The sequence below is a fragment of the Bos mutus genome, chromosome 22 (genome assembly GCF_027580195.1).
Source record: "Bos mutus isolate GX-2022 chromosome 22, NWIPB_WYAK_1.1, whole genome shotgun sequence".
Lineage (NCBI taxonomy): Eukaryota > Metazoa > Chordata > Mammalia > Artiodactyla > Bovidae > Bos > Bos mutus.
The window spans coordinates 48,284,693-48,296,747 of NC_091638.1; the positions used below are offsets into that span (position 1 = coordinate 48,284,693).

General features: G+C 40.5%; 1 protein-coding gene across 9 annotated transcripts in view; it reads left to right on the top strand.

Annotated features, from left to right (window-relative positions):
* The window catches only part of SFMBT1 (Scm like with four mbt domains 1), a 115,800-nt gene extending 111,382 nt beyond the window's left edge, over positions 1-4,418 (top strand). For all 9 annotated transcript variants that reach the window (XM_070360573.1, XM_070360577.1, XM_070360571.1 and 6 more), the window contains 4 exons: positions 979-1,157; positions 1,340-1,585; positions 2,467-2,595; positions 3,750-4,418. In XM_070360573.1, the coding sequence (XP_070216674.1) occupies positions 979-1,157; positions 1,340-1,585; positions 2,467-2,595; positions 3,750-3,890 (695 nt within the window). In that variant the 3' untranslated portion in view covers positions 3,891-4,418. The remainder of the gene's footprint in view (positions 1-978; positions 1,158-1,339; positions 1,586-2,466; positions 2,596-3,749) is intronic.
* Positions 4,419-12,055: the final 7,637 nt, after the last annotated feature.

Below are 12,055 nucleotides of genomic sequence, written 5' to 3' on the forward strand. Positions count from 1 at the left end.
GATTGGCTGAAATGAAAAAAGACTGACAGTCCCACACATTGGCAGCAGTGAACTGAGCAGCAGCAGTGAACCGAGCAGCTCGATCTCTCGAACGTTGCTGGTAGGAGTGTAAAATTATATAACCCTCTTGGAAAACTTGGCAGTTTCTTCTATGTCTACCATATGATCCAGCAATTCCATTCCTAGGTATTGACCCAAGGAAAATGAAAACCTGCCCACTAAAAGCCTTGTACAAGAATGTTCACTGCAATCTAATAATTGCCAAAACTTGGAAACAGCCAGGTGCCCGTCGGCAGGAGAATAGATAAGCCAGTACATTCACACAATAGCATGCTGTTCATCAATATGAAGAAATTTCCAGTCCAGGTTCGAAGCACGATACTGGATGCTTGGGGCTAGTGCACTGGGACGACCCAGAGGGATGGTATGGGGAGGGAGGAGGGAGGAGGGTTCAGAATGGGGAACACATGTATACCTGTGGCGGATTCATTTTGATATTTGGCAAAACTAATACAATTATGTAAAGTATAAAAATAAAAAAATTAAAAAAAAAAAAGAAATGAACGTCTCACACATACAACATAAATGCAACTCAAAAACATTCTGCTGAGTGAAAAGGAGCCTTGTTGGAAAAAGTACTTACTGAATGATTCCTTAGATGAGGCAAAACTAACCTATAGTGAGGGAAATTAGACTAATGGTTACTTCTGGTGAGGGGGACTGATGAGGGAGTGACAATGGGAACTTTCTCCATTGATGGGGATATTTTATATCTTGATAGGATTATCTAGGTTTATGCATTTGACAGTTACTAATTGAACTATGCATTCAGAATCTACACAGTTAAGATTATTCCATTATATGGAATTTAACCTTAAATACTCTATCCATTTTGTGCTATGATAGTAGAATCTCTTGTGGTTTGAGGTACACAAAAATAATAAAACTACTTCATTTTTCTTTGTCATACACATTTAGCACACTACTACGGAAAGAAGAAAAATAAAAGAATTGGGAGACCACCTGGTGGGCATAGTAACTTAGCATGTGCCCTGAAAAAAGCGAGTAAGAGGAGAAAGAGGCGAAAAAATGTTTTTGTTCATAAGAAGAAGCGCTCCTCTGCGTCTGTTGATAATACACCAGCAGGCTCTCCCCAGGTACGAGATCTGTGATACACCAGTAATGTCTTTAAGCCAAGAGATCCCTGCTTTACAGTTCAAACAGAAAGAATATCTGCAGGTCTTTTTTAAATTCGAATCTCTAGCCAAGGAAGATGGTTTTGTGGTCCAGGAACTGATTTGTCTGGAATTTCAGTGACACGTCTCCCCTTGTCCTCTAGGGAAGTGGGGGTGAAGATGAGGAGGACCCAGATGAAGGGGATGACGATTCCCTAAGTGAAGGCAGTACATCTGAGCAGCAGGATGAGCTCCAGGAAGAGTCAGAAATGTCTGAAAAAAAATCATGCTCCTCCTCCCCCACCCAAAGTGAGATATCTACATCACTGCCTCCAGACAGACAGAGAAGAAAAAGAGAACTTCGCACTTTTTCATTTTCTGATGATGAGAATAAACCTCCTTCACCAAAGGTACCCATTTTAAAACTACAGTGTTCTTTTTTCTCTCTTGACAATTTCCCTTGACAATCTAATGGTGAATGATATTGGCATTACACTTACTTCAATATGGAGTCAGTTGAATTTCCTGAGTCTCTTTTTAAAAGATCCCAAATTCAGATTTCCTTGCATTTCAAGGATTATTTGGAGATCAAATAATAATAATCCTTATCAGGAGGAAAGTCCTTCAGAATGACAGCTTATTTTAAGTTACAGAAGTTTCATTGGTAGTTTATTAGCAGTCTATTAGTCATTTAGTTTAGGGAAAACTGTCTTTTTGATATTTTTTATGATATATATGGTTTTATAGAAATAAAGTATTTATCTTTTTGGCTCCTGTTAAACCATTTTGTTGGTAGATTCATATATGCATATTATATAACACATACGCACATTATGAGAATGGAAGTTGTTAGTGTTTTAAACTTGGATTGCTTGTAAAATATAGTCTTTGAACAGAAGTGGTTAAAAATGATTTCTCCTGATAATTTAGATAAGCCTTCTCTTATTGGAAATACCAGCCCATTCACTTCTGCACCCTGACAGACTGTGAGCTAAAATAAACCAAGGAACGAATGGAAGATTTTGAAACTATTTTCCACTGTTAAATTATCCACATTATTTATATTGAAACTTTGAGATACATTCTTGTCCATTGATAGTTCTTATTATAAAAGACAAACAGTTTCTCAGTGCCTAATGTGTGTGGACCTTTTGCATATTTGCTGGGAGAAATCATGTCCTAAAAGCACTTTGAATTCTGCCTTTTAAAGGGTTATGACTTTCTGTAGAGACTTTCTTAGAATGAAGTAGCTCTAACACCATTTGTTTTGCTTTTGTTGTGGGAAATGAAGGAAATAAGGATTGAAGTTGCTGAAAGGCTTCACCTGGACAGTAACCCCCTGAAGTGGAGTGTGGCGGACGTTGTGCGGTTCATCCGATCCACAGACTGTGCTCCGTTAGCAAGAATATTCCTAGACCAGGTATCACAGAGACCTTTAGTTTTTAGTAATGCGTCTCTTTAGCAAAGGACTGTGGATACAATAGCAATAGCAATTTATTTACAAGTCTTAGGAAAAATACTTCTATCCAAACATAAAAAATTATTTCCCTGTTTAGGAGTAGAAACGTGATAAAAAGTTATTTATCTGACTTCCTTCACAGTTGAAGCAGATTGTTACTGCAGTCTTATTTTTCCTAAGAGTTTGTTTGCATCCTCCATTAAATAACTTAAAATCAAGCATGCTATACTTAATTATCCTCTTATGCCAAAATAACAATTTGCTTGTTTTAAAAAATAATTAACATCTATAATATGTTAGGATCTAACAGAAATAGTCTGTGACCTCAAACAGTGAAATAAATTTTGTTTTGATAATTGAGGAGATTCACAACTGAACATCTTTGAAAATCTTCTCAGTTCAGTTCAGTTCAGTCGCTCAGTCGTGTCCGACTCTTTGCGACCCCATGAATCGCAGCACACCAGGTCTCCCTGTCCATCACCAACTCAGGAAAACATTGTAGTTTATAGGTAATATTTTCTTTCAGATTTAGGAAAGTTCCTCTAAAAAGATGATTCTTTCGACACATTTAGTTGTCAATTACAAGGCTAGTTAGTTTACTGGGTTTCTGCAGAACAGAATAGATTCTTACCTGTGGTAAAACTTCTATTATTCATTCTGAAGATTCATTAGTATAGAGGACCATGCTGCTGCTGCTGCTGCTGCTGCTGCTAAGTCGCTTCAGTCGTGTCGACTCTGTGCGACCCCATAGACGGCAGCCCACCAGGCTCCCCCATCCCTGGGATTCTCCAGGCAAGAACCCTGGAGTGGGTTGCCATTTCCTTCTCCAATGCATGCAAGTGAAAAGTGAAAGTGAAGTCGCTCAGTTGTGTCCAACTCTTAGCAACCTCATGGACTGCAGCCTACCAGGCTCCTCCGTCCATGGGATTTTCCAGGCAAGAGTACTGGAGTGGGGTGCCATTGCCTTCTCCAAGAGGACCATGAGAGGTATTTAAAAGCAAATAATGAAAAGCACAGGGACCCTGATTTTGACAAAACCAAGTGAACCAGGGCTGTCATGGTTGAGTTGCCATTCATGTGCAATCACAGATAATTTGTATTTTATGCTTTAACAGGAAATTGATGGGCAGGCCCTATTGCTCCTTACTCTTCCCACTGTTCAAGAGTGCATGGACTTAAAACTGGGCCCTGCTATCAAACTTTGCCATCACATAGAGAGGATCAAGTTCGCTTTTTATGAACAGTTTGCCAACTGAGAAGGACAACCAAAGTAGGCTGTATCTTTGAAGCACAAAATGCAGCAAATCCTTCGCCCTGCTCTACAAGTGGAGCTGAAATAGTCCCAGGGCTCTGGGCCTGCAGGTGTCGGCTTGCTCTCTTTGCACTTTCAGGGAAGGAGGACCCACGCTGAGGAAGCAAAAACTGCACAAAAGTGGCTCTCCCACCAGTGAAAATGTGGGCATCTCTTGTTCATCAGATTGCAATTTAAAAAAAAAGATTGTGAAGAAAAGACTCATATAAAGAAGAATAAGCATTTCCACTGGTGTGGCCTGGAAACGAAGAATAATCAAGGCTGCTGGCAAGCACCCTTTTGATTTTCTTTTTGTTCTCTCTGTTCCTTCCCATTGTAGATGGAACTTTGTTCTCTGCTTTCTCTTTCTTGGGAAGAGAGGACATAGCTTTAAGTCAGCACTGATTTGGGACTGTGCCTCAGGCACGTCAGTGCTTCATTGTCATGTGTTTTAAAGCTTTTTTAAATTAAAACGGTTCATTTTGGGGATGATTATGTGGCTCTAGGGTTTTGAATGTACAGTCACACTTTGATCCATTTTAAAATCTATTCTTAGGAGTTCCTTTGTTTACTACCTCTGTTGATAATTGAGCTCGTAGCCCTGTCTGAGGTTTTTTTAAATGATGCCATTTCTACATGAACACTAAAACTATGACAGAAGTTGGAGGAAAAGACACTGTTTTCTTTCTTAAGAGTAATGTGTGGCACTCACACCAGTTCCTTAACTGACTGATCTAAGAACTCTACTGTCATCGCTTTCCATCCTAACCTCGGTTGGGCTGCCTGTTTCAAGTAATATCTCAAAGACTGTTGCTGTTTTAAGTTGAATTGCTCTCTCCCCACTAGTTCTCAGAGGGACTTCCATAGCTTTTATTTTGTATCTACTTTTCTCTACAGTTGTTTGTCCAACTTTCATTTTGAGAGTCCTTACCTTGGGTAAAAATCAGTAGGTGTTTCCTGGACCCACAGTAAAGCCCATTTCCCCATTTTTCTCAGTGTCTCTAGACAGATAGTATAGAAGCACAAAAGAGAAAATACGTTTTGGGGGAGGGGGGAAGTGATGCAGAACATCAAGTTTCTGTCACAGTATGTTCTTAGTGGCCGGATAAAGATTGAGAGATGGTTAAGGATTCTAGAAACATCTTTGACAAGTCACATTTACATTTTCTTTGATCGAACCTTTAAATTGAATGTATTCTACAGTCAGTTCCCACTCAAAAACTCAGTTTCCTTTTAACTGTTTCTTTTGACCCAGCTCAACTTGACATTAAACAGAAAAATTTTCACTTATGATTGCACTGGCTGTTGGCTGTAATAGAAGAATAGCATTTACTGTACTGTTTCTGCCATGAGGAATGAGGAAAGATACATACATAGGTTGCTTCTTTTAAATGGTTTGCTTTGCTGAATGGTTTTTATTTTTTTTAATTATCCTAGTTACCTACAAATTTATAACCTAATCATTCCTCTTCAAGATTTGAAAATGTTTTAAAACCACAAACTGGGTAAATTCTAAACAGTTATACAAATATAAGGTAATTTTGTTACAAATTTAAACTGATTGTGATTTTTTTTCCTTTTCTTCCCTGCTGTTCCACCTTTTTTTTGGGACCTTGGCAAACATTTTGTAGTCTGACTCTTCTCTTTATTGGATAATTTATGAACCACTTGAGTTCAAGCCCTCCAACCAAACCCTATATTAAAGCATCAACTCTTTGCTTAGGTTACTACCAGCTATACCTGGAAAGAAGATTTAAGTAAAATTAATCTGTTTGAATGTATTGGGAGATCCAGTTTTTAAAGTTTTGATTGATTCTGTGCCACTGCAAGAGAAGCATATGTAGGATGCTTGGGAACAATTAGTCTTAAGTAGATCAAGTTTGGGGAGCAGGTATCTTGCATAATAATATTTTCTGAGAGCGTAGCAGTCAACACACTATGGCAAGGAGTTCCTTGAAGTAGATCACTGGAATAGAAAAGTCTGGAATTGATTAACATTGTTGTCTTATTTAGGAAAGTGGTATTTATTTTCTAAGAGAGAATTTACCAAATGTAATGTAACAATGAATATATTATCTCTCTTTTGACCTCTTCAGAAACCATAGAATTTAAAACACCTCTCTTCACAAGTGAGAGGGCAGAGCCCCTGAAAGATGAAATGCACGGACCTAAGTACAGTCTCTGATCAGAGTCAGACCCTAGCCAGCTTGTCTGTTTACACCATGATTAATCAAGCTCAGCTTTCTCCTACAGAGAAGCTGACTTTAAACTGGACAAGTTAGTAGGGTTTTCGTTAATATTGTTTTGCATTCTCATACCAAGATAATAGTTTATCAGGCAACTACAGTAAAGAAGCATGATATACCCTCAGCCCCTCCTCCCAGATATCACATAAGAGAGGATAATTATTTGGGAATTTTAAAGTAGGAAAAGCTTCCCTGATAGCTCAGTTGGTAAAGAATCTGCCTGCAATGCAGGAGACCCCGGTTCAATTCCTGTGTCGGGAAGATCCACTGGAGAAGGGATAGGCTACCCACTCCAGTATTCTTGGGCTTCCCTTGTGGCGCAGCTGGTAAAGAATCCGCCCGCAATGTGAGAGACCTGGGTTTGATCCCTGGATTGAGAAGGTCTCTTGGAGAAGGAAAAGGCAACCCACTCCAGTATTCTGGCCAGGGGAATTCCATGAACTGTATAGTCTGTGGGGTGGCAAAGAGTCGGACATGACTGAGTGACTTTCACTTCAAAGTATAAAAAGGGCTTTTAAAGTATACAGTTAACTCCATTTGCCTCAATGTTGCTGGGGCTGGACTGGACAGCAGTGATCGTCTGATTCTTTTGATTCTAAAACAGATGTTAAACCTAATAATAGCTCACCATGTTCTGTAAGATGTTTGTGTATTGCCCATAGGTATGTGAACTTTGTTTTTTAAAGATACCAACCTCTTAAATTTGTGAGAGGTACATTATGAGGGACTGCATTTATCTAAATTTCACCTTTAGCTGGCTCAATAGCCTCCCTAAAGTCAGAAAGTTTTCCAGCATCAATTTTTGATCCTGAGTTGACAAGCTTGGAAACAGGTGAATGGATTATATCATACTTCTGGACTTTGAAGTTGATTAACCAACATAGACCTCTTATTGTAGTGTCAGTGTGTTAGGGAGACCTTTTACCGCCCGTGAAGATTTGCTATGACATTTTGACTTTACTTGGTGGGCTTCTGGGAACTCATGCTATTTTCTATTTGTAAACTACCTACCTCCATCTCTCTCAGTTGAAGCAGAATTGAGGTGGCTAAGGCAGGAAATGCACTAATAGAGTGGGAGGATACTTTTGTCCTGTCTGCCTTTCTTTAGTGATGTAGGTGGCACCCAGCATACATGAGGTCAGAAAAAGGTAGTTACCAACCTCTGGAAGAGTTGGGCTTCTTGGGTAAATATTTATTGAATTATGATAGAGGCAGACGTGGAATGCCAGTTCAGAACTTGACGTTTATATATTTCTTCTCCTGAAAGCAAAATTATTCTCACTGTGAGAGAAAGGGCATTGGACCAAAGCTTCCTGAGGACTTGAATACATTTTATTTGTTCTCATCCCAATTGTCCCTAATACAGCACCTGAATACAGAGTGAAAGCTTTAGGAGGGCTCAGGTTAGATAGTATTCAGAACCATCCCCTCCCTCAAGCCAAAAAGTATCTCTGGGACACACACAGAACATCAGGGAACTGTAGGTGAGATTTAACTAAATGGGGACATTGGGAAAACTATCATAGGCACTTACATATACTTGGCACCTATCACCAAAGACTTTGCTGTAAGACACCGTGTGCTGGTTTGATTGATGCCCACAGATGCTCTGAGAGAGTTGTTAGGAGCATAGCCTTGACAGTGGAAACACACACCAGGTTTGAACTTCAGTGGTGTATATTGGGGATTTTGTGTAGTTGTGTATGTACGTGGAAGTTCAAAAGTGTTCAATGTTATCAGTTGGCCTTTTGAAGATGGAGAAGGCAGCACTAACAAATGAAGTATAAATCTTAATGGGGACTGTGTACCCCCTTTAAAAATTTGAATGTCTTTGGTCTTTGGGTCCAGTGTAAATAAGCATGTGTCATAGTCATGATGCTGGCTCAGAAACCCTGTAGGACAGAGGCTCCTGCAAAACAAAAGAAATCAATCACTTTCATGCAAGTGTAATTCTTCCTTGATTTTATTCACTTTACAGTGTTTTGCTAGTGAATTTTTATGATTCTCTCCCATTGTGTGAGGATGTGCATACTTGAGAAATTTGAATTTATCTAAATGAGCCTCCTGTGGACTTGGAGTTTTGGAAGAAAAGTTCTAAAGTCCAGCGCAGTCCAGATGGATCTGGTTCCAAGCCTGCTTGCCTGGGATTTCCTCTGTACCTGTTTCAGTTTTCACAGGTAGTTCTGTTTCTAAGGGGAGCCTTAGGGGTGAAGGTATAGAAGCTGATGGGCCCTAAGTGCACTGGAGGTCAATTTTCTTCATTCTTCTATTTCAGAAGTCTTAATATTTTTGCAAGAACCAGCAAAACCAGGAGTAGGGGTTGGAGGAATGGAGAAGTAGGGCTTAAAACTCCATTCCATTTTGTCACTTCTGACTTGATACACCGTTTGGGTCTGTCCTGGTGCTAGGACCTATCACAAAGGACTGTCTTCAAAGGGAAACAAGCCACAGCCTTGTTGGACACGTCTTTAACTCCAGCAGCAAAACTGGGACCCAGAGCTCTCGGGAGGCAAAGGATGACACTCACTAGTGAAATGTAGCTTTAATACCATTTCTAATAGGTGTGCCTGTTCACAAGATGTGTGGGAACTCATTCCTAAGGGTTTTTACATGTTTTAGTTAATCTAACTATGCCTAGCTAGGAAGAATGGATGTGGGCAAATAGTGTTGAAAGAATGAGGGTAGGCTTCATGGGGCAAATCCAGTCACAAAGCAGATGACTGAGGAAGATAACAGAGTTAAGACATAGTTAAAACTGGGCAGTTCCTTATCTTCTTTTTCAAGAAATCTCTAGGGAAGTTTCTCTTGAGATTTTAAAGTGTTTGTTTATTTTCCTCTTCTTCGTTTTTTTTTTGGTTGAATACTCTCTGAAGACAATCAGAGGCCTGCCAGGGTGGGACTTCCAGCTGGTTCCAGCACTGTCCTTAGGCCTCTTTCTAACACTAACTCATTGGAATTGATGCAGTTTGTTTAATGGATATTGTCCTTTTTTTTTTTCTTCTTCTTCTTTTTTTTAAGCTGCTTCTTTGGAACAAAATGAAATGCATATTGCATTGTGTCCTTCCTTCTTGCTGTTTTTCTCTTAAATTTAAAAGTTATGCATTGAGGATAAAGTACATTTAAGAAATATGCGGAAGAATACCTATTAAAATAACTCCCATCAAATTTGATGGTATAACTTCAAGGGATTAAGAAATAACTATTTTGGATGAATATTTTGCTCAGTGGGGTTTTTTTTTGGGGGGGTTGTGAATAAGTGTATATAAATGTGTGGTATATTACGACAGTTTTAAGTGGTCGTCAGAAAATTAAAACAGGTCTTAAGGTATATATTTAACTTCCTTTGACAGCAAGTAAGGCGTTTGACCAGAGTAAATCCTTCAGAACTTTGCAGTGGGACCTCAGAGAATCATCTCTGAATGGAGGAGAAAGTTCGTGCTTCAATAAAATTAACCTTTGCAGAATTCTCCCCGTCTCTCCTGCCGTCTGATCCTTTCCCCTCTGGATTTGGGTGCTTTTTAACTGCAGTTCAGAAAAGATAGGGAGAGTAGAATTTCCCAGAGTGAGCTTGCTCCTGTCACTGGGGACTCTGCTCCTGATCTCTGAAGACTGTTTGTTGGTCTTTACTTTTGCCTTGGTACAGCAGCAACTGGCCTTGGGATTCCTCCACATCTGGATGTGCAGAGCACTGCTTTGTCAAAAAGTGCGTTTTTCAGCTCTCTGTGCAATTTCCCTTGAGCTGTGTCTTCAAGCGATCAGTAATCTCCTTGAAATGCCCAGCTGCAGTCTCTTCTGCTCTAAGTTCACATCCTACTGTTTGGTTCTCTCTGAACATGAACTGTACCTTGAGCATACATACCCATAAGGGACCTTCGTAGACTTAAGACAACGGTAATGCAATTTTTCCTTACCTGTTTATTTTCTTAATTTTCTGTATTTTCCCATGGTCAATACTTGTGGAGAGTTTTAAATTTTATAAATTAAAAATCAGTTTAATTTAAAAAGCATTTTGTTGCATGCTGTCTGTGCCAGGCACTATACTGGATTCAAAAGTGTGAATAAAAATCAGTTCCTGCCCTCAAGAGGCTCACACTCGGCTGGAAGAGAGAGGTGTGTACAGCCGTCTAGCAGTCTAGACTGCTAAAAATTTAGCAGTCTGAAAAGTTCCCGTGGAGCAGCCAGCACACACAAAGTAATCTGGATGCATGAAGCATGGGTAGCAGTTTGTGACGCAGGGAAAAGGAAACTGTTCCATATAGCTAGAATGCTATGTATAGGCACAGAGGTGTGGAAGTACATTTTTTAAGAGAAGGGCTGGAGAATTGCTTCTAAGGAACCAATTAGCATTTGTGTTCCCCAGATAATCAAGTTAGTATTCCTATTAACCAAGAAAGCTTTTGGATAGCATTTAACGTTTTATGTAATTGGATTTTTTTTAAATTGAAATTTCTTGATGGCTATCTTAAGGGAAAATTTCCCTAGATTTGATTTTTATTGTTCAACAAATGTACCCCAATGTCTACTGGAATAATACTGTGTACATTGGCATTAAGTGGATGCAATCCTGATCAGGGACCTAAGAACACCAAGAGATGTCTGGAGAAAAGCCAGAGGTGACTGAGAGGGTAGATATGACTGAGAAGGGTAGATGACAGAATGGGGCCTAGAGGTCCTAGTTGAGGAAGAGAGCAAGTTCCAAGGAGTCAGAGTTGAATAAGAATAAATGTGTTTATGTGGAGGGAGGCTCTGGAGACTGAAAATACCAGCAACCTGGTTTTCTTTTATGAATCACGTTCAAAATTAACAAGATGGGGATATATTCACATGTTTACAGTATATACCCCATATATTTCTATATGAAGGCAGTTGGATTGAAAGTGACTATGTAAATTACGTTTATGGGGGAAAAAATGGATTGGGGCCTGACTGATGAATTTAAGCTATGCCTCTTGGGGACTTCCCTGACTCTCCAGTGGTCAACACTTCACCTTCCAATGTAGGGGGTACAGGTTCCATCCTTGGTCGGGGAGCTAAGATACCACAGGCCTCCTGGCCAAAAACCCAAAACATAAAACAAGCGATATTGTAAAACATTAAATAAAGACTTAAAAAACAGTCCACGTCCCTCCCCCACCAAAATAATCTTAAAAGATCAACCTTTGGCCACTATATTGGTACTAACAAGAAAGGTAGGACGCCGAACGTGTGGCTTGAAAGGAATATCAGTTTTCCTCAACGACCTGCCTCAGAATAATCCATGCTGCTTGCCGAAATGCAGATTATTGGCTACCTCTCAGAACAACTGAATCGGAATCTGAGGGAGGAATTCAGAACTATTTTTTCACAAATTCTTCAGGGGTGAGGGGTTTATCTTGGAGGGGAAAAGATTTTAGATCTTCGGAGAAGGCAATGGCACCCCACTCCAGTACTCTTGCCTGGAAAAGCCCATGGTTGGAGGAGCCTGGAAGGCTGCAGTCCATGGGGTCGCTGAGGGTCGAACATAACTGAGCGGCTTCACTTTCACTTTTCACTTTCATGCACTGGAGAAGGAAACGGCAACCCACTCCAGTGTTCTTGCCTGGAGAATCCCAGGGATGGGGAAGCCTGGTGGGCTGCCGTCTATGGGGTCACACAGAGTCGGACACGACTGAAGTGACTTAGCAATAGCAATTCCCTGCTTCTGCCCTCAGGACCAGGAGCTCGGGGTCCAGGGTGGGACTCTCAATCCGGTTTGAGCAGCCCGCCTCACCTGGTCCGTCCTACCTGTGGTGAGGACCCAAGACACCGCCCCCCTCGCCGACCGGAGCCCCGCCCTTCGAGAGGTAGAGCGGGAGCGGCCAAGGCCCGCCTCCACGCCGGGTCTGGCCAATCAGGAGCTGCGGTC